The sequence below is a fragment of the Abrus precatorius genome, unplaced genomic scaffold, assembly GCF_003935025.1.
Source record: "Abrus precatorius isolate BTA unplaced genomic scaffold, Abrus_2018 Scaffold10, whole genome shotgun sequence".
NCBI lineage: Eukaryota > Viridiplantae > Streptophyta > Magnoliopsida > Fabales > Fabaceae > Abrus > Abrus precatorius.
The window spans coordinates 19,159,874-19,184,078 of NW_020874292.1; the positions used below are offsets into that span (position 1 = coordinate 19,159,874).

Sequence of the window (24,205 nt, forward strand, 5' to 3'; positions counted from 1 at the left end):
TTCATTCTTAATTCCCATAAAATTGTCTTGTTTTCTTTTCTTAAAACTATGTGTCCGATAATTAAATCAAATCAATATTAACTTCTGTTAATTAAATGTTCATTTGAATGAGATTTAATTTTCCTAATTTCTGTAATTGATACTTAAATTTCTTCAATCAATATTAAATATAACAAAATATTTATAAATCACCATAAACTATAATTATATCAATTATAAGATTTTTAAATTAAAAATTTCAATATATATAATTTGTTTTTCTGATCATTAATATAATTTTTAAAAGCATTATATTTATTTAACTTGTAATATTTTCACTAACTTCCCGCACAATACACGGGATACTTATTAGTTCTAAGTTGATTGTCAATCTTAATATATGTCCAAATTTGATAAAGAGAACTAATTCTGATCTGAAGTATAATAATAAAAAATGTCTAGCTATGAATAATTAAATTTTTTAAAAATAACTAATATTTTAGAGTATATATGTATAACATATTCGTTCAATTTGAATTTGATTGAATTTTAAATTTAAATCCAAAAAAGAAATCTGATCCATCTAATTATTTAATTTCTCAATTCAATTTTCATTTTTTATTTTAATTATATTAGTTTAGCTAACCAAACACATTTGCATGGGAAAGTGAAATTGAAAGCAGCAGCTACTCGTCGGTAACTCTCATTTATGGCATGGATCTGGAAATTTGTAGGTGATGGATGGCTACATTACTTATGCTTTATTTTATGTTTTTAAAAATAAAACAGCGAAAATAATAAAATAATGTTCTCAGTGTTTTTATAAATATTTAAAAGTAAAAATCAAATAAAAATATATTTTTATAATTCTTTATAAAAATAAAAATATATTATTTATTATAGTTAATTTGAATAAATTTCTCAACAAGTATGTATAAAAATTAAATAATAAAATAATCAAACTCCTTTCATAAATTAAAATTAACTTATGCTTATCTAATTTTTGAAAAAAAATTAATCAGGTTAATGTATAAGCCCACAATATAATATTATCATTTCTAAGAATATTCAATATATTAAGTCTTGTGCACTTGCATGATTATCTGCTTTATATCCAGTCTAATTGTTACGGTAGGGCTCAAATCTATTCGACAGCATTGTTATCTATTTTTTAAATTTAACATAAAATATCAGCACATGTTGTGTCAAATGCAATACTGGTTTATAATTATGCTCAGTTGTTTCAGTTGTTAGTTGATTAATTCCAAAAGATATTATATTGAGAGACCAAAGATAAGAACATTTATAGGCAGAATTTTTAAAATAAATAAATATTTTTAAATTAATTTTAAAAGGAATTCCAATCCTATTTTATTAAAATTAAAAAAAAAAAACAAAATATGACTCTCTTTATGAATAAATGTTCAAAATAAAATCCAATATACACATACCGGCATAGACAATTGTTAAATACTATTGTCACTCTTTACTATCCACAAATATTTATATTTTCATTTTGAGGGGTCATTAGTCATTACTCTTACACTTTATTTCCAGTAAAAAAGGCTTTCACAGAATATTGTCTCTACTGTTATTATACATTCTTTTATTAATTTTCTTAACACTCTATAAAAAAAATATTAAATAAAAATATACATTACATTCTTTTTTTTGTAATTTAATAAATATAAGCATTTATAGGAAGACGTTACAAGAGGATTAAGAATTATTTCAAAAACATTTTACAAAATGATGAGGAAAATTGCAACAAATCCCATTGTCAAATCTCATATTGAAATCTTCAACATATCCACCATCAAATTCTCCATCATCAGCAAAGCTTCTTCTGCAAAGCAGTTAATCTTCAAGGTTCCTTCTCCTGCAAAACCGAAATCACCCAAATAGAGAATAATCTTATTATTATACCCATTACTTGCTCAAGTTCCTGATTGATGGGAAGGGAGAAGAAGGCCTACCATAGAAAGATGGTGCTTGATCTTTTCTGTAATTGATACTAGCCTGATTTAGAGGGCACGAAGAAATAGGAAGCACAGGGAGATTTTGGCAGTTGCATATTTCTATCATATATCCATCTGGGTCATGGAAGAATAGCTGATCAACTTGAATTCCTCCATCTTCCACCACTGCTGTCACATACTTTATGTTCATTGCATCGAGTTTTTTTAGTACAAGTTTCATGTCAGAGCATTGAAAGGAAATATGATTTTCTTTGGGGTTGATCTCTCTTTTTGCCACCGGAACCTTATCTGACTCTAGTAGGTGAATGCCAATGCCATGATTGAATAACCTGAAAAATATATATATCTTAGTTAATAAGCTAGTTGTTGTTTGTGTGCAACATTTATTATCCAAATGAAATGCATGCTCGCCACTCTGGAGGGGAAAAAAAAACCAGTTGTGCGATTTTGGTATTTCAAGAAAACAAATCATTTACGCTATTTTTCTTTATATCATACTCTATTCCTTCTTAATTAATATGGTTTGAAGTAGGTGCAGTGGTGGGGGCAAATTATGAATATAATAGCAGATATGTGAAAATAATACGAGGGCCCCTCAGATTTAATTCGCTAACAAAATATATATTTTTCATGAGTAAATATCGTTGAAATAAAAAGATAAATCAGAATGAAAAAGAAAGATCGTGATATATGGAATGGATAATATGATGTAAAAAAAAACAATAGATAATATAAGATAAAATCAGGATTATTCATGAAATCTTGCTATAGCCCCCCAACAAGCCTTCTGAGTTCTGACCCAGTGGCCTTAAACTTTTTATTTTTGGTTGTTAGTATTGAGTTGATTGATAATCGCAACATAATAAGCAATAGTACTTATGACACACAAAAAAGCAAAAAAGCAATAGTACTTATAAGGGCTAGGCCAGTGGATGAGTGGGTCATCTCATTGCACTCTGTAAACAGCTGCCATTTTATTTTCTTTGTTGGTTCCAGTTAACATCCAATCATCATATATTCATAGCCAATAAGAAAAATATCTGCACTCCTACCTATCTATAATGTACGAATTCATCGCTATTGATTAGAGTGGGGAGCCTCTCTTTGTTACTCTATTTTAATCTTTTACATGCAAGCATTTTTTTTAATTTGATGGTGTATAAAAATGTTTTTTAATCTAATTATTGAATGTACAATCATTTTTATCCTTATTTTTACGGCAATTTTTCTTCTTCCAAATTTTTAATACTTGCTATATTTCTAAAGACTCAAATTTAAGATTTCAAGAATTGATATAGAACAACTTTAGCCACATGATAATCAATAGTAAGAAAAAAAATTTGTACACAAAATAATTAAATTAAAAGTAGATACTATGTACAAGGATCATATAATCATGCCAAAATAGATGTAAACTTTTAAATGAAATTTTACAAGTGTGACCACTTTGCCCTAGATATAAAAAATTAATCGTTTAATTATAACAATTTTCTTACGAACTTTTTTAATATATATATTTTTTTAAAAATAGTGATTATTTTTGTAAATAAACTATTATCCTAAAATAGTGAATATGCTAAGTATTGACAACTTCAAATTTCAACACCTAACATTGCAAACAAAAATCGCTCGAAGTTAAAAAAAAAATCATTATAGGTTAAATGCCTTTAATGGAATTTTTATGTTTCTAAAATTTTTAATAAATTTTAGTTGTTTGTAATAATTATCTTTTAGAAAATTATTACTCATGTAAATAAGTATAAAAATTCCTTCAACAATATTATTTATCAAAACAAGTCCTTATAATTTACTTGAGTTTTCATAGTTGCTACAGTTTAAGTTACGGAATATCAAGAGGCTATCAACGAATAAGAACTTAATTTTTTTTAAAATGTATAAACCCTATCAAAAACCATGTAAACAACAAAAGATCCATTTTAAATTTAGTAGAATATATATAATTGAAATTACTTTTTACTGCGTGTCTGTGAATATGGAATCTGCTGGTCCTATACAAAGAGTGTAGGACTGTTCTGAATTTAAGTGTGGCCTCGGCAGAACATCTAACAATGTACTTGGTAAATGCACTTCTAGTTTAACACTAAAGTGAAAATGTATCCTATCTAATGTTGATTTTCACTCACTCACTACTCTTCTAGACCTTCCATTTTCATTCATGCGAAACACATCCTGAAAAGGAAAGTTGTTTAGGGACTGTAGAAACAAATGGCAGATATTTTGTTTCATGCAAGAAGTGCTTCAATTTTTAAAAAAAACCATTAATGGGTGTTTATAAAAATATGTAATTGACACTTTTTTTTCAAAGCATTGCATGAAAAATCTAGCAGAGTAATTGGGAACGTACCATGCCCCTTCAAATTTGAAAGAAGATGGCCTCTTAATGAGCACAAATCCCAGCACATTCTCATAGAATTTCACAGACTCACTCACACTCTTGCATACATAAGAAACGTGGTTCAGTGAAAGCATTGGCAGAGGCATTTCTTTTGATGAAACCAATGACCCTTCTTCCATTTGCCCCATATCTCTGTTTCTCTCTCTCTCACACACACTCTCTTCAAACACTCACAATGCCAAATTAAGGGATATGTGTAAATGTGCTGCTTAGGAAGCAACCTCACAATGAGTTTATATAATGGCTAAAAGGGTTAAAACTAAACGTGTTTTTTTGGAGGTGAAGCTAAGGGTGTTGCTTTTGTATACTTTACAGAAAAAATGAAAAGGAGAGAAAGTATGTGTTCACAGGTCACACCTCATCGATTCTATCCTCAACAGCCATCTGTTTCTTTTGTCGTTTTTGGACGATGGGTCTACTTGCCTTGCAAAACGTGGCACACGTTGTAATATTGTCTACAATGAATCCGAGAAATCAAAACAGTGTATTTTAAGATAATTGATGATCGTTTCTTTTCTCTTTTCACTTTTTATTTAAAAGGATAATAATGCTACTGTCTTTTATTTGTTCTTTATTGTTTTGAGAAAATATATATTTTATCAAAAAATTAATACTTCAAATATTTAAAGACAAAAGCTTTTAAAAGATTAACAAACTTTAAAATATACTTTGGTAATAATTTGTTAGAAAATTGATTATTATATTGTGTTTGAAAAACCAAATGAAGGACAAGTGTTTTTTTTTATCATTTCTTTCATAACCAAAAAAAAAGTTTTATAATTATCAATAAAAATTACACGTGATTGTGTATAAGTTGGTGTAATGATGTGTGATTAGATTAATTAGAATATGACAGTTCCTCTCTCTGAAATTAGAATATGATAGGAGCCGACCACCCTTTTCTTCTTTAGAAAAATCTGAGATATGATTAATTTGACTTGGCCCACAAATTTGAAATTTAACCTACTGCTCTATTTTGGGTGATTGTAAATATTCTTTTACTCTGATTTTGTTAAACAAAATCATTCTCTTCTAACCTTTTAATATTGTCTTTATCCTTATAACACTTCAAAATTACATAAACGGTTAGTAAGAACTAGAGTTACTTTATCAGTATATTATATGATTCTTTGATAATTTAATTAAATGATATGTTATAACATATTTTAAAAGTTATAATATTTATAGTTTGATTTTAAATATTTAATAAATTAAAAATATTAACATATTAAATATTTAAAATAAGTTATTTGAAGTATTTTTTAAAAATAATTTTAAAAAAAGATAACTGCGATAATGTTGAAGGTGATTTTTTTTCACAAGAAACTCAACTTTGTTTTCTTAAATTTACTGTTTTTTATCTTTGTTTTTTAAGTTAGTTTGTATATTTTCTTTATATTTTTAATACCTTTAATAGATTCAACACTTAAAGTTTAAATTTAAGATTAAAAAGTTGAAAAGAATACTCAAGTTAAGAAATTGAACAAAATCAAATAATTCTTATTTGGAATAGTGACACATAGGCTTCGTATATCCTACTTGAATATCACTTACACCTGATTTTTTCCTTCCAAATAGCATACAAAATTGTTTTCCAAATCCAATAATCCAAATAATCATACTCTCTTTGTCTTGTCATATTTTGAATTGTGATCTTTGTAAGTAAAATTAATTAAATTTAAAAATATCGTATACTCGTCTCAATTCCCTTAACAATAGACAACTAGGCTAAATCGGTATAGAGATAATAATTAAAAAGACATAATATAAACTTATTACATAAAAAATAATTAAAACAAGTAACATAATCACAATAACTCATTCTATAGTCCTAATTCCAGGTGTTGGCATGAATTGTGCAACTTTTGCATAATCATATCCCTTTTCATTTGGTAAAGATGGTAGTGGATTTTGCTAAAGTGATGTGGGAACATTTGCAATAGGTGACCTTGTCCTAATGGTTAATTTAGGCCAAATTATACCTCTCTTTTCTTGTGATACTGCATCTATTAGCCCTTCTTTTGCAGGTACAGTGGATGATTGTTGTGTTAAGGCTTCTTCTACAGGTATGGTGATGGACTGATGTGTTGAGTTATTGTTTTAGACTTGAGAGTTTTTCATTGTTTGCTTTTTTAGTACAGGACAAGTCTGTTTGTTGTGCTTTAGAACTCCACAACATGAACACCTAACTTGTGATAATTTTCTTTTCAGTTTATGTTTCTGTGGATTCTCAGTTGTTTACTTTCCTTATTCATCTTTTCTTCTTTGCTTCTTAGGTTTGCCTGCAGTCGTCTTAATAGCTGGTGGCAGTGGTGAAATTAGCTCACTTTTCTCCCAAAAATCTTGACCTTGTAATGGTTGAACATGATGTTCATAGGTTGCACAACATGCTTTAATTGTTAACCATCCATGGTAGTAATCTTCTGGTCCCTCATTTTTATATGCTATTGTAGCAATAGCATGCATGCAAGGCATACCTGTAAAAATTATAAGAAAAAAAAAATCAAACATTATATATGCTATATATTCATATAGATTTAACACATTAACCATCATATAGAATTAACTAACCTGTTAATTGCCAAAATCTACAAGTGCATGTGTAGCTGCCCAAGTGAACAACAACCTTAGTTGTGGAACATTACATTTCAAATTTATGAATGTCATCATCACATATGATAGAAGTTTAGTTAAGAAAAATTTAATGTTATACTACTAAAAATTATCAGAAAATTAGGATTATGTTTACATGTTCATATTGTTGTCAACTTAATGCTTTGTTGTTTTAATTTCTCCAGCCTACTTTGCTGTATAGGAGGCAACTGGCATGCATGAGCTGTCAACTTCAACTTATTGGTAGTAATTGTTGTCATAATATAGTATTAGACTTCTTCCAGCATTGTTAATATTAGTTTACACCTTGCATTTATAATCTTTGAGTTAAAGACCTCGCAATTATTGTTACAGATGTTATCCACTTTTGGCCATTTACTAAAGTATGCCTTAGTCCATGCCTCCTTTGGTCACTTCTCTAAGTATGCCCATGCCTTGTCGTTTATTGTCTTTATTGTGTAATTGAATTGTAAGATGATGGTTGATCTTGTATATTCCCATACAAGGTGCTTCACCTTTCCATTGCTTACAGAAATTTTGCTATAGATGTCACATATAAAACCTATGGTGTGCATCTCGCATCACTTCTTGCAAAGCTAGAATCAAACCCTGCAATAAAATACGAAGTTCATTTTAGTCCTTAATAGAATAAAAATCATGCAATTTAGTCCCTAAATGATTTATTATTCATGCAATTAAGTCCCTGTCAATTCTAAGGAATGAGTAACTTCATCCTACGTAGATGTTTACCTTCTGCATGTCAGATATGAAATTTCAACCATGTTGCTTATAATCTCTCATATCTTCATGTAAAAGTGATAAAAACCAATATCAATTCTCTTTATTTCAACATCCACAACATCATAGCTATTACCCATATATGATTATTAGCATCCTGTCTTACTGCTGTCAATAACTATCTTCGGTAATAACCTTTTAAAAATGCATCATCAAGCTCTATTATTAGTCTGCATCCAGCCTTAAAGTCATTTTTGCACCCAGTAAGGCATATATACAATCTTTTAAACTGCGGTGGACCTTCAACTTGAGGATCAATTTCCATTTTGACAATTGAACATGGATTATTTCTCAAAAGTTCTCCACAATAGTCCTATAACTTCCCAACTTGTTCTTTCTCACTTCCCTCTACAATCTCTCTTGTCTTAACCATTGACCTGTATATTTTGGTATATTCTATCTGCACACCAAATTTCTTTTTAAAGTACTCAACAACTTCAGAATGTTTTATATTAGAGTATTTCCTTAGTTTTATAACAAGCTTACCTACAGCCCAATCTTGTGTTGCTTATTTTTTTTAAAAAAAACCCTGCCACAACTATCCTTACTAAGAAAATTCTTGATCTGGAAGCTATGTGAGACATTATTTTTTGTACAATATATTTTTCACTTACAGTTTTCATGTTTACACTTAGCTCTTGCTCACACTTTGTCATTTTTTACCCATCTTATTTCTCTTCCATCTGAATTGTATAATCTTTAATACCTTTTTTAAAAGATTGTAAACTTTCAAACTCCATTCCCAGCTCCAAGTTAACATTTCCAAATTTTGCAGATTCATTAAATTGGGAGAAAACTTGTTTGTTACTATCTTCATCATTTGAGTTTGCTGGAGTTAGTAATTCTTCAGACCTCTATGAATTTTCAGAATGCTCTTCTCTTTCTTTACATTGGTATGTTTCCCTATAACCCACCTCTCCTACATCTTCCATACTATTTTCAGAAAGTTCCTCATGTAAATAATCTTCTTCATCAATATAAGTAGTTTTTCTTTTACCTTTACCTTTACCTTCAGTTTTTTTTTATCACTTTCCCTTTTCCTTTTTATTTTCCCATGCTTTTTTTTTTTTTTCTGTTTTTGTTCTGATGTAGCAGATTGGAGGTTGTCTTTCCTTACGCTTATTCGCAAACTTCTTCATTTTATTTCTCCAGCTAATTTACTTAGAGTCGCCTTTTCCTTTTTCTTTTCCTTTTTGTTTTCTCTTGACCTTTTTCTTCTGTTGTTTCCTTTCAACTTTTACTTTTACTTTGTGGACTGCTGTTATATCTTCAACTTCTAATTCTTCAATTGTTACATCTTCAACTTGTACTTCTTCCATTGTTGGTTGTTCAACTTCAATAGCTTCTTCTATTGTTGCTTGTTCAATTTGAATTTCTTCTTCAATTGCTGTAATATCAACTTCAGGGCCTTCCAATATTAGAATTTCACTGTCTTCAAACAATTGTGGTTTATCAATCTCATGCTCATAATATACATGCATCTCCCTTCTATTCTTTTTAGCAACAGCCACCATTTCCAACACATCAGCATCATATTTTAATAATTTCAAACCTTCATCACACTCTTTATCAAGGTCAGATCAGAATATATTTTTTATGTTACTGAAATACTCCATTATCTTGGCAAAGTTTATGAAGCTAAAAATATCTACCATATCTTCATCAACATCAGTCTTAACCTCAATTTTATCTCACCTGTACTCCTTAATTTTATTTTCTTCCACAAATTTTTCTTTATGGTGAATGTAAAACTTAATTATCTGCATTTACATAGAAACAATTATAAAAAAAGTCAAGAATCTTTTGCAACTTTAAACTAATTTAATGAATAAATAATGAAAGTCATGTATGCACATTAAAAAATGGGTTAAACCTTGCAGAAAGGAACTATTTTCATTAACATTATCTTCTTTAATTTTAAAAACCAAAAAATCATAAGAAATATAAAGGGACCACTTTCTACCATCCCTTATTGTTTTCTCGATAACAAACAAAAAGCATTTTTCAATAACCACATTCACACCGATTAAGGAGAGAAAAAAAACAACTAAAGTTCGTCGTTCCCAAAACATTGAACACTTAGGGTTCGTCGTCCCTAAACTAAAAAAATGATTCAATGAATTAAAATTTTTTTTTTACCAAATTCTCTATTTGTTGGCCCTTCTTCCACTACAACAAACTTCAATCTTTAAATATTTCACCCTTAAACACAACTACAAACAAGAATTTAGGTGAGATTCTACGTGGACTTAGGGTAAGGTTCTTCTTCAACAAAAATGAGGAAATATGTGATTAAATTTGGGCAAAAAAGACTTCAATGACAACGACATCATTTTGCAATTATTTGTGCCACGCCAACTTCTAAAAACGACGTCGTTTCTGCCAAGTGAGATTCTGACGTAGCACTTAACGTGACAACTCAATCTTCTGTGACAATTTCTTAATGGGGTCTAACGTCAGGGACTAAAATGAATGACGGAGAAAGAAGTTGGAGACTAATGTGATATTTTAAATGTTTCAGGAATTAAAATACTGGACTCAAACTCTCTTAAGGACTAAAGTGAGGGTTTAATTTACATATAAAATTTAGAAAAAAATTGAAAAATGCTATCACTATACTCCTATCAAAATATAAAATAACAATTTTTGAACTCTTAAAGAATAATTTCACAATTTTTTATGAAAAATTAAATCATAAATTTATAAAAATTAATACTATAAAATAAAAGTTAAAATATTAAATCGTCAATTTTTTAAAATGTATATAATAATTTAAACATATTAACTCATTTATACACTACTTAATTATTAATTTATTTTATTTTTAAACTAAAAAAGTATTATAATATATAAAGATTAAATTAAAAATTAATCTTTGAATTTTTTTATTTCGTTTCAATTCTATAACTTTTAAATTATATTTTAAATGTGTATTTTCTTAGGATATTAAGCTTTATTAAAGTTTTTTTTTTTCTAAACACATTTTACACAACAATGGTTATAGTTGTTCATGAAGATTGTCAAGTGTAACTGAAAAAAAAAATCTTATTGTCTTTCCTATTTCTTTTTTCTTTTTAATGTGTCAATTTTTAAATTATAAAAAACTAAATAGATTGATTTCAGCCAAAAAGAGGCAGCACGTGTTTGATGTGCACATTTGACATGTCAGTGCCTTCCTGTCGATATGAACACGTGTTTTTTTCTTATGAAAATCATTTAACGGTTTGCTTCAAGAAAGGAAAAGGAAATATTTATATGGAATTTCAGGCGAAGAATTACTTAAATATGACTATTTTTTTACATAAAATTACGTAATATAGTCTTTTAAATCTTTTTATGAATAAGATTCTATGAATATAAAATACTAAAGTTTTGTGCGCAGTGTGATTTCATTGTGACATGTATTTATAAAGAGAATTTTTATAACCCTGCGTGTGCATAAATAGTGTTCATAGTTTTTATATTTTTTAGTCCCAAAATTTGTGAATGGCGTGATTTATTCCTGTATAAAGGCTAAGTTGAAGAAAAAATTTGTTAAAGTATTAAGAGGCTGAAAAATTTGAGAGTGAAAGGCTGAAGAAGAAGAAAAGAAGAGTAATTAAGGAGAAGAAGTGTTTTATTCTTTTTAAATAGTTAGAAAAAATTAATGAATTAAAATTAGAGTATATATTTTAATTAAAAAAAGAAAAAATAGACCATAAATTCTGAAAAATATATTTATCAAAGAATTATGTAAGTAATTGTATCATTTAGATTTTTTATATCATTAGTTATATTATAAATTATTTATAAATGTAAATAATTGTCAAAGATAAAATGTATGTATTTATAGAAAAATTACACTTATCAGTATTTAATAAAAAATATTATATTTTTTGATTAATTATAATATTTATTAACATTTTCTCTTTTATTTTATATAAATTTTTTAACATTATGTATATTAATAATTTCATATTAATAATTTCACGTTGAAATAACAATTTTTATTTGTATATTTTTGTATCTTAAAAGTTTGTTAACATATATTATAATTTTATCTCAATGATATAATATATATTGTATTAATAAATATTTACTAGTGTCAATTATTTAATATTTTAACTATTAATTAATTTTTATTTTTATTTTTTATCACATGTAATGAAATAATTATGACTTTGTCACTTATTAAAGACGCCACTTAAGACTGAAGTATATGACATTTTACAGAATATTACTCTTAATTATATAACTCAAATTTGTCAAATATAAATAATTAACCTCATTATTAATATACTTATTAAAATATGGGTGAGAGATATACATTTCATTCTTCTTGTAAAGAATGCACGACCACGTTAAAAGATACTGCTATTTTGCTTAGACTTTACATCAATGGTATGCTAGTGATTGATTATACTAATCCAAATGTTGTACTAATGTAGTATACATGTGAAAGGTTACTAAACAACTAAACTAGATCAAATGATATAAAATGTTCATAGATAAGTTTAAAGTAACTGGCACAACATCTTGGTTGACTTCCAACTAATTCCAATATCAGGATAGCATAACATGACCGTAAATATATATTATATTTATTAAGACATGTTCTAATGCCAAATAAGAGTAATGCCTATGCACATCCAAATTTTTTAGAATTTTTTAAATAGTTGGATTTCATCATGCCTTGCAAGTCTTTATAGGTGATCGTGTCACATGGTATGAAGCTAAAGAATTTTGTGGTTGCATGATACTGCTGCAGGTATAAGTTTGGCACCAACTATAGTGGTTGGCTCTAATACCAAGTGAACAAATTATATTTTTACTTGCCCTCAAATAGAGATACCACTCATATCCATAGAACACTCCATATAGTGATCTATATTGGTAATAGATCATATGAGAGTCAATGAGGTGGGGATTTAATATATATTGTTAAATATGTTGTAATAACACATTTGATATTGTTATATATATATATATATATATATATATATATATATATATATATATATATAGAAATACGTGAGAAAGAACGTAAAAGCTTTGACATAATATAAAAACATCTGGCTCATCACCCTCATCTGGTTCCGTAACAATACATCTGTTAATTATTCATAACTTGTTCAACTGGATCTGGTTATTTGTGGACTTTTTTTTTTTTTTTTTTTTTACAAAATTCTGAAAAATTCTTTCACTATAGCCACCAGCTTCTTATGTTCTTAGTTCCTTTTGAATACAGCATCGTCAAATTAGCCTTACTGCCCTTTCAACCATACGGGACTTACTGCTACAGCCCTATTCAAAAGAACGAAGAACTGCTGTACTTCCAGTAAAAGGTTTTCATAAAACATAGAACTATACAAAAGCAATATTTCAGAACCATTAGTTCGTGGCGTTGTTACAGACAGGGACGACCATAACTGGTCTCACCCGAAGGGCCTGTCAGCTGTCCAGCCTATAAACCATGGTTACAGAAATTTCATAAAGGAATTTAAAGTCCAGATCCAGAAGAACATAGCTATAAACGATTAACAGTTATATTCCTACTTCCCCATCAGGCTCTGATACCAGATAACCCGAAGTGGACCGAGGGAGAGACGAAATATAAAAGACTGAAAGGAAAGTAGGCAGTAGCAGGACTACTATATGAAATGCAGAAATATAAAAGTGCAGTATGTAAATAAACGAATTAAAACATTAAGAAACTAGAACAGTGGTATAACCAACACAGATCTAGTGAGGAGAGAAGAGAAGAAAGCCGGAGCGACGATAGTCCGAGCAGGACCGGCTAAGAGGGAGAAGAGAGGAAAATAATCTTGAAACAGCAAATTTTATTGAAAGATCTCAAAGAAGAAGAAGGCTTACAAGGGATTATCTCTCAGAGCTTCTCTCTCTTAAATCTCTCTTATGTTTCTGAATGAAAGGGTACCTCACAATATGGTCGAGGCCTCCTTATAAAGAAAAATTTTGTACTATTTCTACAGTTCCGGTTGGTAACTGGAACTATTTACTACAGTACAGGTTTAAAGATCTTGGATGTCGATGCCAAAAACAATCATCTTCATTTTGATCTTCAATATTAGTTTCTTGTTTTGTAGAAGATTCTCCTTCTTCTTGGCTTTGTAAGAGTAGGAGAACATCTTGAAGGTTTTTTTTCATTTTTTCTTTGGTGTCGCATCCTGATAAGAAGGCTGCAATTTTGGATTTCTAGTTGAGGAATTGAAATGTTGCCGGATCTGCTAAATTTAATAATTTTGGATTTTTTCCAAAATATTCAGCAACTCTATCTGGACCAGCATGGTCAGCATTGAATTGATTCCACCATTTGACAAAGGAATACCTATGCAACAAAGGAAGAGTGTTTTCATTTTCTGTTTTGCCATATCTGTATTGCCATGAGAAAACCCATGCTAAGGCAAAATCAGAGAAGTATTTGAGATCTGCTGGAATTCTTGATTCCCGCAAATATCTGCCTTTATAAATTGTATATCCTTCTTTGACGGGTGTAGGAAGGATTTCTTCAATTGGTCCAAAATAGTCCCACCATTGTAGAAACCAATTTGGAAAATCATAATTCTGATTCCTTTTAAAGTATATCAACCAAGAATGTCGGTTGAGCTTGTTTTGAAACCAGAAAGTTCTCGTCCAAGCATCAATGTAGTCCCAGTAATTATATCCTGCTGGGTCAAAAGGTTGGGAGAACTTTTTATAAGAGTTTAAATTTTTCCCAAATGCCTTTGGAGTTAAGACTTTCAGAATTTGGATTGTAGAATGGGTTATGTTTGAAGGATCTTTATGTTCTTTGTAATGTTTAATGGAAACAGAGTCCGAATCCACTAAAACAAATTCATAAAATTGTCTGGTTCTGTTTGCCGCATAGGGTCTAAAATGGAATCCAGGTGGGAAGACTTTGGTGATAGCTTTGTATGGGTTTTTGTCCCAAAATTCGGGTTCCATTTGTATAACTGAGGAAAATTTTCCTTTGGCTATATAATGGTTTGGATTTGAAGTTTTTTGTTTTCCTTTTTGAAGGTCAAGGGTCCCTTCTGTTTTATTGGTTATTGTTTTCTGGGTTTGACTAAAAGACTGGAGTATGGTGTTTAGGCTGGCTAAATCTATTTCTATGTCTTCTTCAGAGGCAATGTCTGCCCATGATTTATTTGGTAAATTACTTAAGCTTCCTTGTTGGACAGCTAAGAGCGTACTAATTGGGAGAGCATAATCTGCTTTGGTTTGTCTGGTGGTCTTACCAATAGAATCGGTCTTTTTGGAGGATTCTTTTGGAACTCCAGATTGTTGTGTTGATGACTCAACAATTTGGATTGCTTTTTGAGTCGATGACTCAATGGGGGTAGATGACCCAAAAGAAGAGGTTTTTGAATCTGCCGAAACAGATTGTGGTTTTGATTTGTTTAGAGTCAGGGCTAGCCTGACTTTGCCGCCTCTGGTGGTTCCTCCCCTGGAAGGGGTAATTGCCTTTCTAGGCATCTTACTTATCCTGTAAATATTCACGGGTAAGGTAATCAGGAAGATAGTTTGAAGTGCCTTTGAGATACTCAATGTCAAAATCAAAAACACTTAAAATTGCTTGCCATCTCGCAAAAATTTGTTTTGAGGCAAGATTTTTAACATCCTTTTGTAAGATTTCTTTGGCAGACTTGCAGTCTACTCTAATTAAAAATTTTTGATTTAATAAATCAGATTGGAATTTTGAAACACATAAAACAATTGCCAAAACTTCTTTTTTAACAGTAGAATAATTCTGTTGTGCAGAATTCCAATGTTTTGAAGTATATGCAATGATATGCTCCTGAGACTCGATTTTTTGTTTAAGGATACCTCCATAACCTATGTCTGAGGCATCACTTTCAACAATTTTGAAGGCTTGAGGGATGGGAAGATATAGGCAATTTATCTTCCTGACTTTATTTTTAATTTCTTTGACGACATTGGTGTGAACGTCAGTCCAAGGGGGAGGATTCTTCTTTAGCCTATCATGTAAAGGCTTGATGATGTTATTCAGGTGGGGAATGAAATCCCCTACGTAATTGAGACATCCCAAAAACCTTTGTAATTGGGTTTTGTCAAGAATTCTGTCAGGAAATTTATCAGCAAATTCAATGGACCTACTGATAGGAATAATGGTACCTTGGTGGATATTATGTCCAAGAAACCTGACATTGGTTTGAAAGAGACTAACTTTTGATTTTGAAACGGCAAGGCCGTTTTGTTTAATAACATTGATAAAAACACTTATATGTTTGAAATGCTGATCAATGGATTGAGAAAAAATTAAAACATCGTCAATGTAGACAATGACAAATTTTGAATAAGGATTGAAAATGTCGTTCATGATTTTTTGAAACTCAGAGGGAGCATTTTTCAGACCAAAGGGCATAGCATTCCATTCGTAATGCCCAAAGGGAACAGTAAAGGCAGTTTTGTACCTATCATTTTCGCAAATTTGGATTTGCCAAAACCCAGATTTCATATCGAATTTTGAAAAGATCTTAGCAAAATTAAGTCTGTTAAGAAGATCCTTTTTATTGGGGATAGGATGCCTAATCCACTGAAGGACTTGATTGAGGGGTTTGTAATTGATGACAAGTCTGGGAGTACCTCTCTCAATCTCCACAGGTTTATTAACATAAAAAGCGGAGCAAGACCAAGGACTCTTGCTTTTTCTAATAAGATTTTTGTCTACGAGATCTGTAATCTCTTTCTGACAATAATGAAGGAGTTCTTCATTCATCTGTATAGGTCTGGCTTTAGTAGGAATCTGGCTATCCTTAAAACCTGACTCATAAGGAAGACTGACAATATGTTTTTTCCTATTCCAGAAGGCGCTGGGTAGGTCAGAACATATAGAAGTTTGGATGTTTCTTAAAAGGGATTGGATTTTCTTCTGAAGTGAAGGACCTTGTAATTATTTTTCAATGTTGGCAAAAGAAACTTCTTCTTTTAGAAAATTAATTTGATTAATTTTGTTTTGAACAAAGTTAATATTTTTTGTAAATGGTTTGTTGGAAAATTTGAAAGTTATCTGTTTTCCTAAATGACGAGTGGAAATGCCATCTTTCGAAATTTGTAGAGGGAAAAGAGCTTTTATAAAAGGTGTTCCCAGAATAACTTCGTTTTTTAAATTTTTTACAAGAAGAAAGTTTGTTTCAATCTTAAGCCCTTGATTTTCAATCATGGCTTTAGAAAGCTTGTAATTGATTTTCAGTTTTGAACCACTAGCAGTGCTGAGTTTTTCAGAGGTTTTTTCAAAATACTTTGTAGGAATTAATCCTTCTAAAATACAGTTTGAATCAGCACATGTATCAAAGAGGGCCAAGGTATCAAGAACAAAATCATCAATAACGATTCTGATATTAATATAAAATTTTTGTATTTTGACCTTGTTGATCAAACACATAAAGGTTTCTTCTGGATTATCAGAATCATTATCTTCAAGAAGTTCTACTTTCTCAATGTCAGAACTATCATCTAACTGAGAAAGAATAACTTGATGAATTTGCTGTTGATCTTTGATTTCTCTGATCTCTTTTTTGAGATTATTTATCTCAATCTGGAGATCTTGAATAGTGGTTGGTTTAATACTAGAATTCTTTTCTAATCTTTTAAAAATATTTGTAATGTCAAATTTATTTGAAGTGAAATATTCTTTAGGTTTAGGTTTATTTTCTAAAACCTCTTTGAATTTATTTAAAAATTCTTTTCTATCTTGAGAATCCGAAATAGAGCTTATTGCCTCAAAAAGAAGATCCTGTTCTTTTGTTAAAACATTGACCTCAGAAGTATCATCACTATCAGAAGAGGAAGCTTGGTCGTCATTTTGAATTTGGTTGACATCTTCCTCAGATTCTTTAACAGAATCTTCATCAGAGGTGTCAGCCAGAAGATTGTTAATCTGGTCTTCTAAAGAAGGCTCTAAATTGAGACTACTAATTTTCTTTTTTAACCTGCAATATTTGCTAATATGGCCAGGTTTGCCACAATTGTAACAGGTTATGCCTGTTCTGGGTTTTTTGGGAATATTGGTGGGGATGACATTATCCCCTTGCTTCTTAGGATTGGGTTTCCTGTTATATCTACGCTTGTAAGGTTTTTTGTAAGGTTCAACAGCCTCTTTCTTAGGGGCATGTTTCTTCTTGTTGGGAGAACAGGATGGAAGACCAAACTGTTCGCAGAAAGAACCTAATTCTTTCTTGCTTAAGGCCTTTTCTTTGGCCAGCTGTTTCTGGAGTTTATCCTTCTGGCAGGCCTTAATACCACTATGGATAATGATAGCAGTAAGCTGTCCATAATCATAATTATCATAATTAATTTCTCCAGTAGGAGAACGACTTCGGAGTTTACTTCTAATAAGATCTCCGAAAGCCTTGGGAAGCCCGTCAAGATATTTTTCTTTCCAGTAGGCTTGGTTACAATCTTCTCTGGTTAGGACCCTAGACATAAAGGTATCTTTATACGATTTGAAATGTTCTAAGGAATCACATTTGAGGTTTGAGAGTAACTCTCCTGATCTTTCCCTCCAAAGAGAAGGATCACCAAGAAAATGTTGGGATATTGTGTATAACAATGTATACACAGCATCAGGGAGATGTTCATTGTCACTGACAATGTTTTTCCCTTTATCATCAATTTTAACTGCAGAGAGGATGTTTTCTCTATCAGCTTCAGTGAGATAATTATCCCACCATCCTTTAAGTTGGCCAGTAAAACCGGCAACAAGGATGTAAACAATGGTATTTTCAGGCATATTTTGATTAGTAAAATAGCCCATGGCGACAACTGACATATTCTGAAGCTTGGCAATGATATTATATTCAGATAATCCATCGATATTCCAAATATAAATATCATTAGAGTTAAAACTTTGAATAAAGTCTTGTTTTTCTTCTAAAACAAGGTCAGGGGCAGTGGCTCTATTATAATAAAGTTTGGAGGAATTTTTCCAATTGTTGATTGGATTGATGGCTAAGACAGAATCTGTTTCAGAACAATGTTCTGAATCAGCCTTGGAAATGGCATTGACAGTTTTGGCAAGAGACCTAGTTCTGGGTTTAGCACTAGATTCTTCAGAGGGCTGAGGAGTGTCAGGAATGGTAGTGAGTAGGCTAGTAATTTTACTAAGCAACTCATTTTGGTTTTCCTCGTTTACTTTGGTTTTTTCTTTCTGCCTAAGTTCTAAGATTTTCTGCTTAGCTTTGGCATTAATCTTAAAAGGTTTAAACAGAGGTTTTTCTAATTGTGGTTGGGAGGATGAAGAAGCTATTTCTTCAATTTTAGGTTTGACAGGATTAACAGAGATTTTTTCTCCTAAAACCTGAAGGTATTTATTGGTATAATTGGCCTGTTCCATGAGGCCTTGGATGTCATGAGGAGTGATAGACTCATCAGGATTCTTAGACTTAAAAGGAGTAGCAGTAACAGGGTTACCGCCTTTGTCTTTCAAATTAGGCAATTAGTATTGAGAAGTGGGTGGCAAATCACTTTGGACTATTTGTCCGTCTTTGATTTGCCAAGATATGACATTAGCAGAGGAAGTACTAATAATATCCTCTTGCCAAGGATAATCAATATTGTTATGAATGGTATAAGCATGATACCAATCAAAGAATGGAATGTTTTGTTTGACCTTTTCGAGAAATTGATAAAATTTCTCTTGAATATCGGACCTATTTTTTCCCTTATAATTTTGAAAGAACCACTCTCTTTGAGGTCTCCAATCCTCAGAGTAGAAATCTTTCCTAAGGGTTTCCTTATCTATAATGAATTTATGAAATAACATCATAAGACTCATTAAGGGAAGAGTAGGTTGGAGATTGGATACTCTGATTTTTGTCTTCTTTTTCAGAAGTCTGGTAAACATTTCTAGGAATCCTAGAAGAAGTATCTAAACCTTGAAGGTCTAGAGAGGGATCATGATTTACAGACCTAGGAATATTAGGCCTAATATAAGATCTAGAAGAAAAAGATCTTCTAGCAGAGACAAAGTCAGATCGATTACTATAAGCATCGATCCTTGAGGAGAAAGAGTTTCTCCTATCAAATGTTATTTCAACCTTTCCAGAATTGTCCTGTGAGATATCCTGTATTTGAGGAGCAGGACGAGGAACACTGGGTGAGGCTTTATCCATAACCCATTTTTCTGGGAGAGTAACCTCATCCCATTTAATAATTCTTGGTAGAGAAACATTGGCTTTTGTCATATCAGTGATAAATAAAGTAGTTTCTCCTTTTTGAGGCTTGAGAAGGACTCTAGAAGCACAAGAGTTCATAACCTTATACTGAATCCTATAGATCAAGGCTGCGGGAATAGATCCCTCTTTCATGTCTAACCCATGAAAGCAAATATTGAGAAACAAGGAGTCTAAGATGTGTTCATCCATAAGACTCACAGTTTTGTTGGGAAAACAGTTAAAATAAATCGGACCTTGTCCGAGACTGGTTTCAACTGTTCCTATAAGAGAATCATCAAACTTATTATGACGAATATCTCTTAAACAAATTAAGACAGCAGCATCTATGCCTATGTCTATCAAAGGTTTAATTGCTACCTGAACACATCCTATGTGAAGGTATTTATATTTTCTCTTATGATCGTTGAGGGAGGATTTAGACAGGAGATGAAATTCTTCTCATATACCTTTCTCTAAAGGGATATTATTTTCAACAGTCTTGATAATATAATCAGAACTGTTTTTCTTGGGTTGATCTTCAGGAACATATAATGTATCCTGTGGAATGACTGGAATGGTCCAGTCATCCATACTTTGGTTGATCTCTTCGAAACGAACTTCTTCGTCAAAGAGGTTGTGCTTGGGTGTGATTTCAAGAGAATGTTTCTCCTGGTCATCAAAAAGATTGGTTTTAGTTGGAGAGGAGGAGGAGGAACTGGAGCCAGATCGCAAAGAAATACGGGAGAAAGAACGTAAAAGCTTTGACATAATATAAAAACATCTGGCTCATCACCCTCATCTGGTTCCGTAACAATACATCTGTTAATTATTCATAACTTGTTCAACTGGATCTGGTTATTTGTGGACTTCTTTTATATATATATATATATATATATATATATATATATATATATATATATATATAATATTCTTATAATGTAGTTTATTTGGCAACCATATAGGAATAATGCTATTGATGCCCATATTCTAGATGATGTAAGAGGCGAATGCCTGGTGTGATTAACTATTAGCCCTTTTATATGTTTTGAAATATTAGAGTGACATGCAACTAATCAGGTAATGAGCCAACTTAGATTTTCTCAGCCTATTTTTCTTCTAGCCCAAAATCTTGAGGATTTTCACAACAAAGACTTATATGGATTAAGATAAACAAAGAATTAAGACTGATATATGTTGGTTGAGTGACAACATGGGATCAAGATATCAATGTATCTTCTAGTCCAAAATCTTGAGGAATTCCACCTGCGTATTGTGCATGGTACATAGTGTATGCAATACCAAATGAGGAGTTATATTAGTCTCCTCAAAGGGAGCAGTAGTGGCCATTTGAGTGGGATGAACAACTTCACAATAAACACCAATATTAATGTCTGTAGATAGAAGGCCTAGGAGTCATAGTTCAAGATGCAAATAAACAGAAAGATGAATGTTTGGTAACTTATTATGCACATATGAATTTATTATAGATGATGCTCAATTCGAAGACAAAATTTGTCATTGTCACTTTGACCTAAACAAGGAGACATCCAATGAAAAAAATGGTTGTGCATCCAAGTACTAGTACAAGATTATATGTACTAATCACAGTTTGATACATCGACTAATAAATGGTCCATGTCAATCATGTCTTGTGATATGACCCAACGAGTTAGCACATTTGATATATCTTTTCATGCGATAAAGCCTGAACTTACTAAAGATGAGGTCGCAAGAGATGGAAGTTACAAGAGATGAAGCTATAAAACAAGGAAAAGAGGATGATGGTGGCAGAAGACAAAGATGCAGAGAATTTCTTCCATGTAAGTTACATTCATTTACTCATGCTCCTCGTAGATATAGTCCATCACTACTAAAAAAGAAAAAGAGAAAAGGAGGGTAGTGATGTTAATGTATTTATTATACTTGTTTTATTTTAATATAAATAAACTCTATCATTATAATAAATAAAACAAATAACATACTACAATTAAAAATAACTAAAGTATAAAGCTAGTTTTTGTCATTTAAATATCTTCGATAACAGTTTTGATAAAAATAAAATATTAAAAAAACACTCAAAATTTGTTAAAGATGATCATAACGAAAATGCTATTCTAACACTCAAATATGGTGTCGGGGTATAGACACCATATATCTATCTCACAATAGCCAGTTGCACAAATTCAACTATACATATGAACACAGAATAACAAAGCTCGGGAAAAAAAAATATTCTCTTCTCTTCCACCCACTTCTTCTTCTTTGTATTACTCTCTTTGTTATGGATGCACCATCATGTTCTTCCTTCCACTTTCTTCCATCTTCTATTCTAAGAACCACCACAAATCCACTTCTCCTAACACCAAGGTGAAAATTTATTGTATTTGCTTTGACACTCTCTCCTCTTTGCTTATCCCTCCTTCTAGCCTCTATTTTTTAGGGACTCCTATCAAAGCTCATCCACCACAAATCCATTTCTCACAACACTGTTTAAGAATCCCTCCTTATATCTATATTTTGACATCTAGTGCACGATTTGCACAGTGAAGACAACTAACTTGTCATTTCATCTATCAGGTGCTAGGTTTACAATCATTACACACTATGTTTTTCTCTTTCTATTGTGGATTTGGGAATTTTTGGCTGAAATAATTTCTATTTTGCAGTTTAACAAAATATTTTTCTTTCACCCCAAATCTGCATAATTTCACCATTGCTTTTACTGTTCTCAGATTTGCAGAATCTTTTTTTTTTTTTTGTAACTTTCAAGTTTTTGGATTGAGTTTATTAAACATGTTTTGGCTTTGTTGGGTTCAACGAGGAGATATTGACTTGTTTGTAACTTAAGTGTTATTTTGGTTTATTTTGCAAAATTTGATGTTAGTTCAGTAGTTGTACTTTTAGACTTAATTAAAGTATACTTATGCACTAGGATTTACAAATGTTTATATTTATTTAGTTGATTATTGTGTTTTGAAGATTCAACACTATTTTGATAGGTTATGTGAGATTTGTACATGCTTTTGTTGAAGTAATTTTAGATCCTATTAACTTGAAAGTTAATAATTCTTTTGGTGGGTATCGGTAATATATACGTGAATGTAGTATTTTTTGCACTAGATGGAGTTATATGTGTATATCGTTTTCTTGTCATTAAAATTTTTTTGCATGAATTCAAATGATGTACTAAATGTTCAATTGTGTAGCATACTAAGAACTAATTTTGGTTATGTTTGTGTATACTGTTGTTTTGACTAATGAAACAATCCATACACATGGATTGTGTGTGTGTGTGTGTGTGATTGGATGAAATATGTTGTACTTAATTGCAACATCTTAATATTCTGAAAATAGGTAAAGATTTAAATTGTCAAGTTCACTCAGTCACTCTTTTGGATCTTGTTTATTGTTTTACTCCTACAAAGACATGCTATATAATTGAATATTTTACATTGATCAACTCATATATAAGTATTTGCAAAGTTGGTTATTTAGGCAATGATCTTATAGAAAGTGAGACCATAGATAACGCCAGTTAGTTTCTAAAAGGATGATTCATCAGTTTTAGTTTGCATTATGATGTTTTTGTTGCTTCTGATATCAAACTTTCTATATATTATTGATCATTCTCGTAGTGATTTTAATTACCCACATTTTAAGTTGTAATTATTTTAATATATGTTTGACTACCTTTTATTTACAGTACCATTTTTAGCATGAGTTGACTCTTGATTTAATTTAAATTATATTATTTTTGTACTGATTCTTAAATAAAATAGGTGAATACCATATTTAAAAATAAACATTCATCCATTCCTGCCACAATAAAGAAGCTTTTCAATTTAAAATTGAATTTCTTGACAAAAGGAGATGCATGGGGCCAATGCCTTTGAAAAATACTTTCACATTTGTGATACCTTTAAGATGATTGTCCAGATTTGTATCTACTTCCTTGATTATAATATCTGACTACAAATTTTTTAAAAATTAATAATTTTTGAAATATTATAGTCTATATGCTTAATTGTATTAAAAGTTGGTTCATCATAAAAAGTGAAAAGAAAATAAAGAGGGCAAAAAGTATAATTAAAAAAATAAATAAAATTAACATTAATTATCAATCGTTCAATATAATTAAAATATATAAATAAATTTAAATTATATATTTTATTAGAATATTTTTTTAAAAAATATATAAAAAGTTTAATTCATTTTAAACAAAGAAATCCTTAGACGTGGTTAGT

General features: G+C 30.5%; 1 protein-coding gene across 1 annotated transcript; it reads right to left on the reverse strand.

Moving 5' to 3' along the window:
* Positions 1-1,698: 1,698 nt before the first annotated feature.
* LOC113851254 (metallothiol transferase FosB-like) lies at positions 1,699-4,614 on the reverse strand. Its single transcript, XM_027481725.1, has 3 exons — positions 4,324-4,614; positions 1,956-2,287; positions 1,699-1,858 (listed from the first exon to the last, which is right to left on the reverse strand). The coding sequence occupies exons 1-3, from the start codon at positions 4,500-4,502 to the stop codon at positions 1,767-1,769; spliced, it is 603 nt and encodes a 200-aa protein (XP_027337526.1). The 5' UTR covers positions 4,503-4,614; the 3' UTR covers positions 1,699-1,766.
* Positions 4,615-24,205: the final 19,591 nt, after the last annotated feature.

Bases quoted from the DNA above. Each gene is read 5' to 3' on its own strand.
- LOC113851254 (XM_027481725.1), bottom strand. From the start codon at position 4,502: ATGGGGCAAATGGAAGAAGGGTCATTGGTTTCATCAAAAGAAATGCCT. The intron at 2,288-4,323 runs GTACGTTCCCAA...TATATTTTTCAG, and splicing joins TTCAAATTTGAAGGGGCATG to GTTATTCAATCATGGCATTG. The intron at 1,859-1,955 runs GTAGGCCTTCTT...TCGGTTTTGCAG, and splicing joins TCAAGCACCATCTTTCTATG to GAGAAGGAACCTTGAAGATT.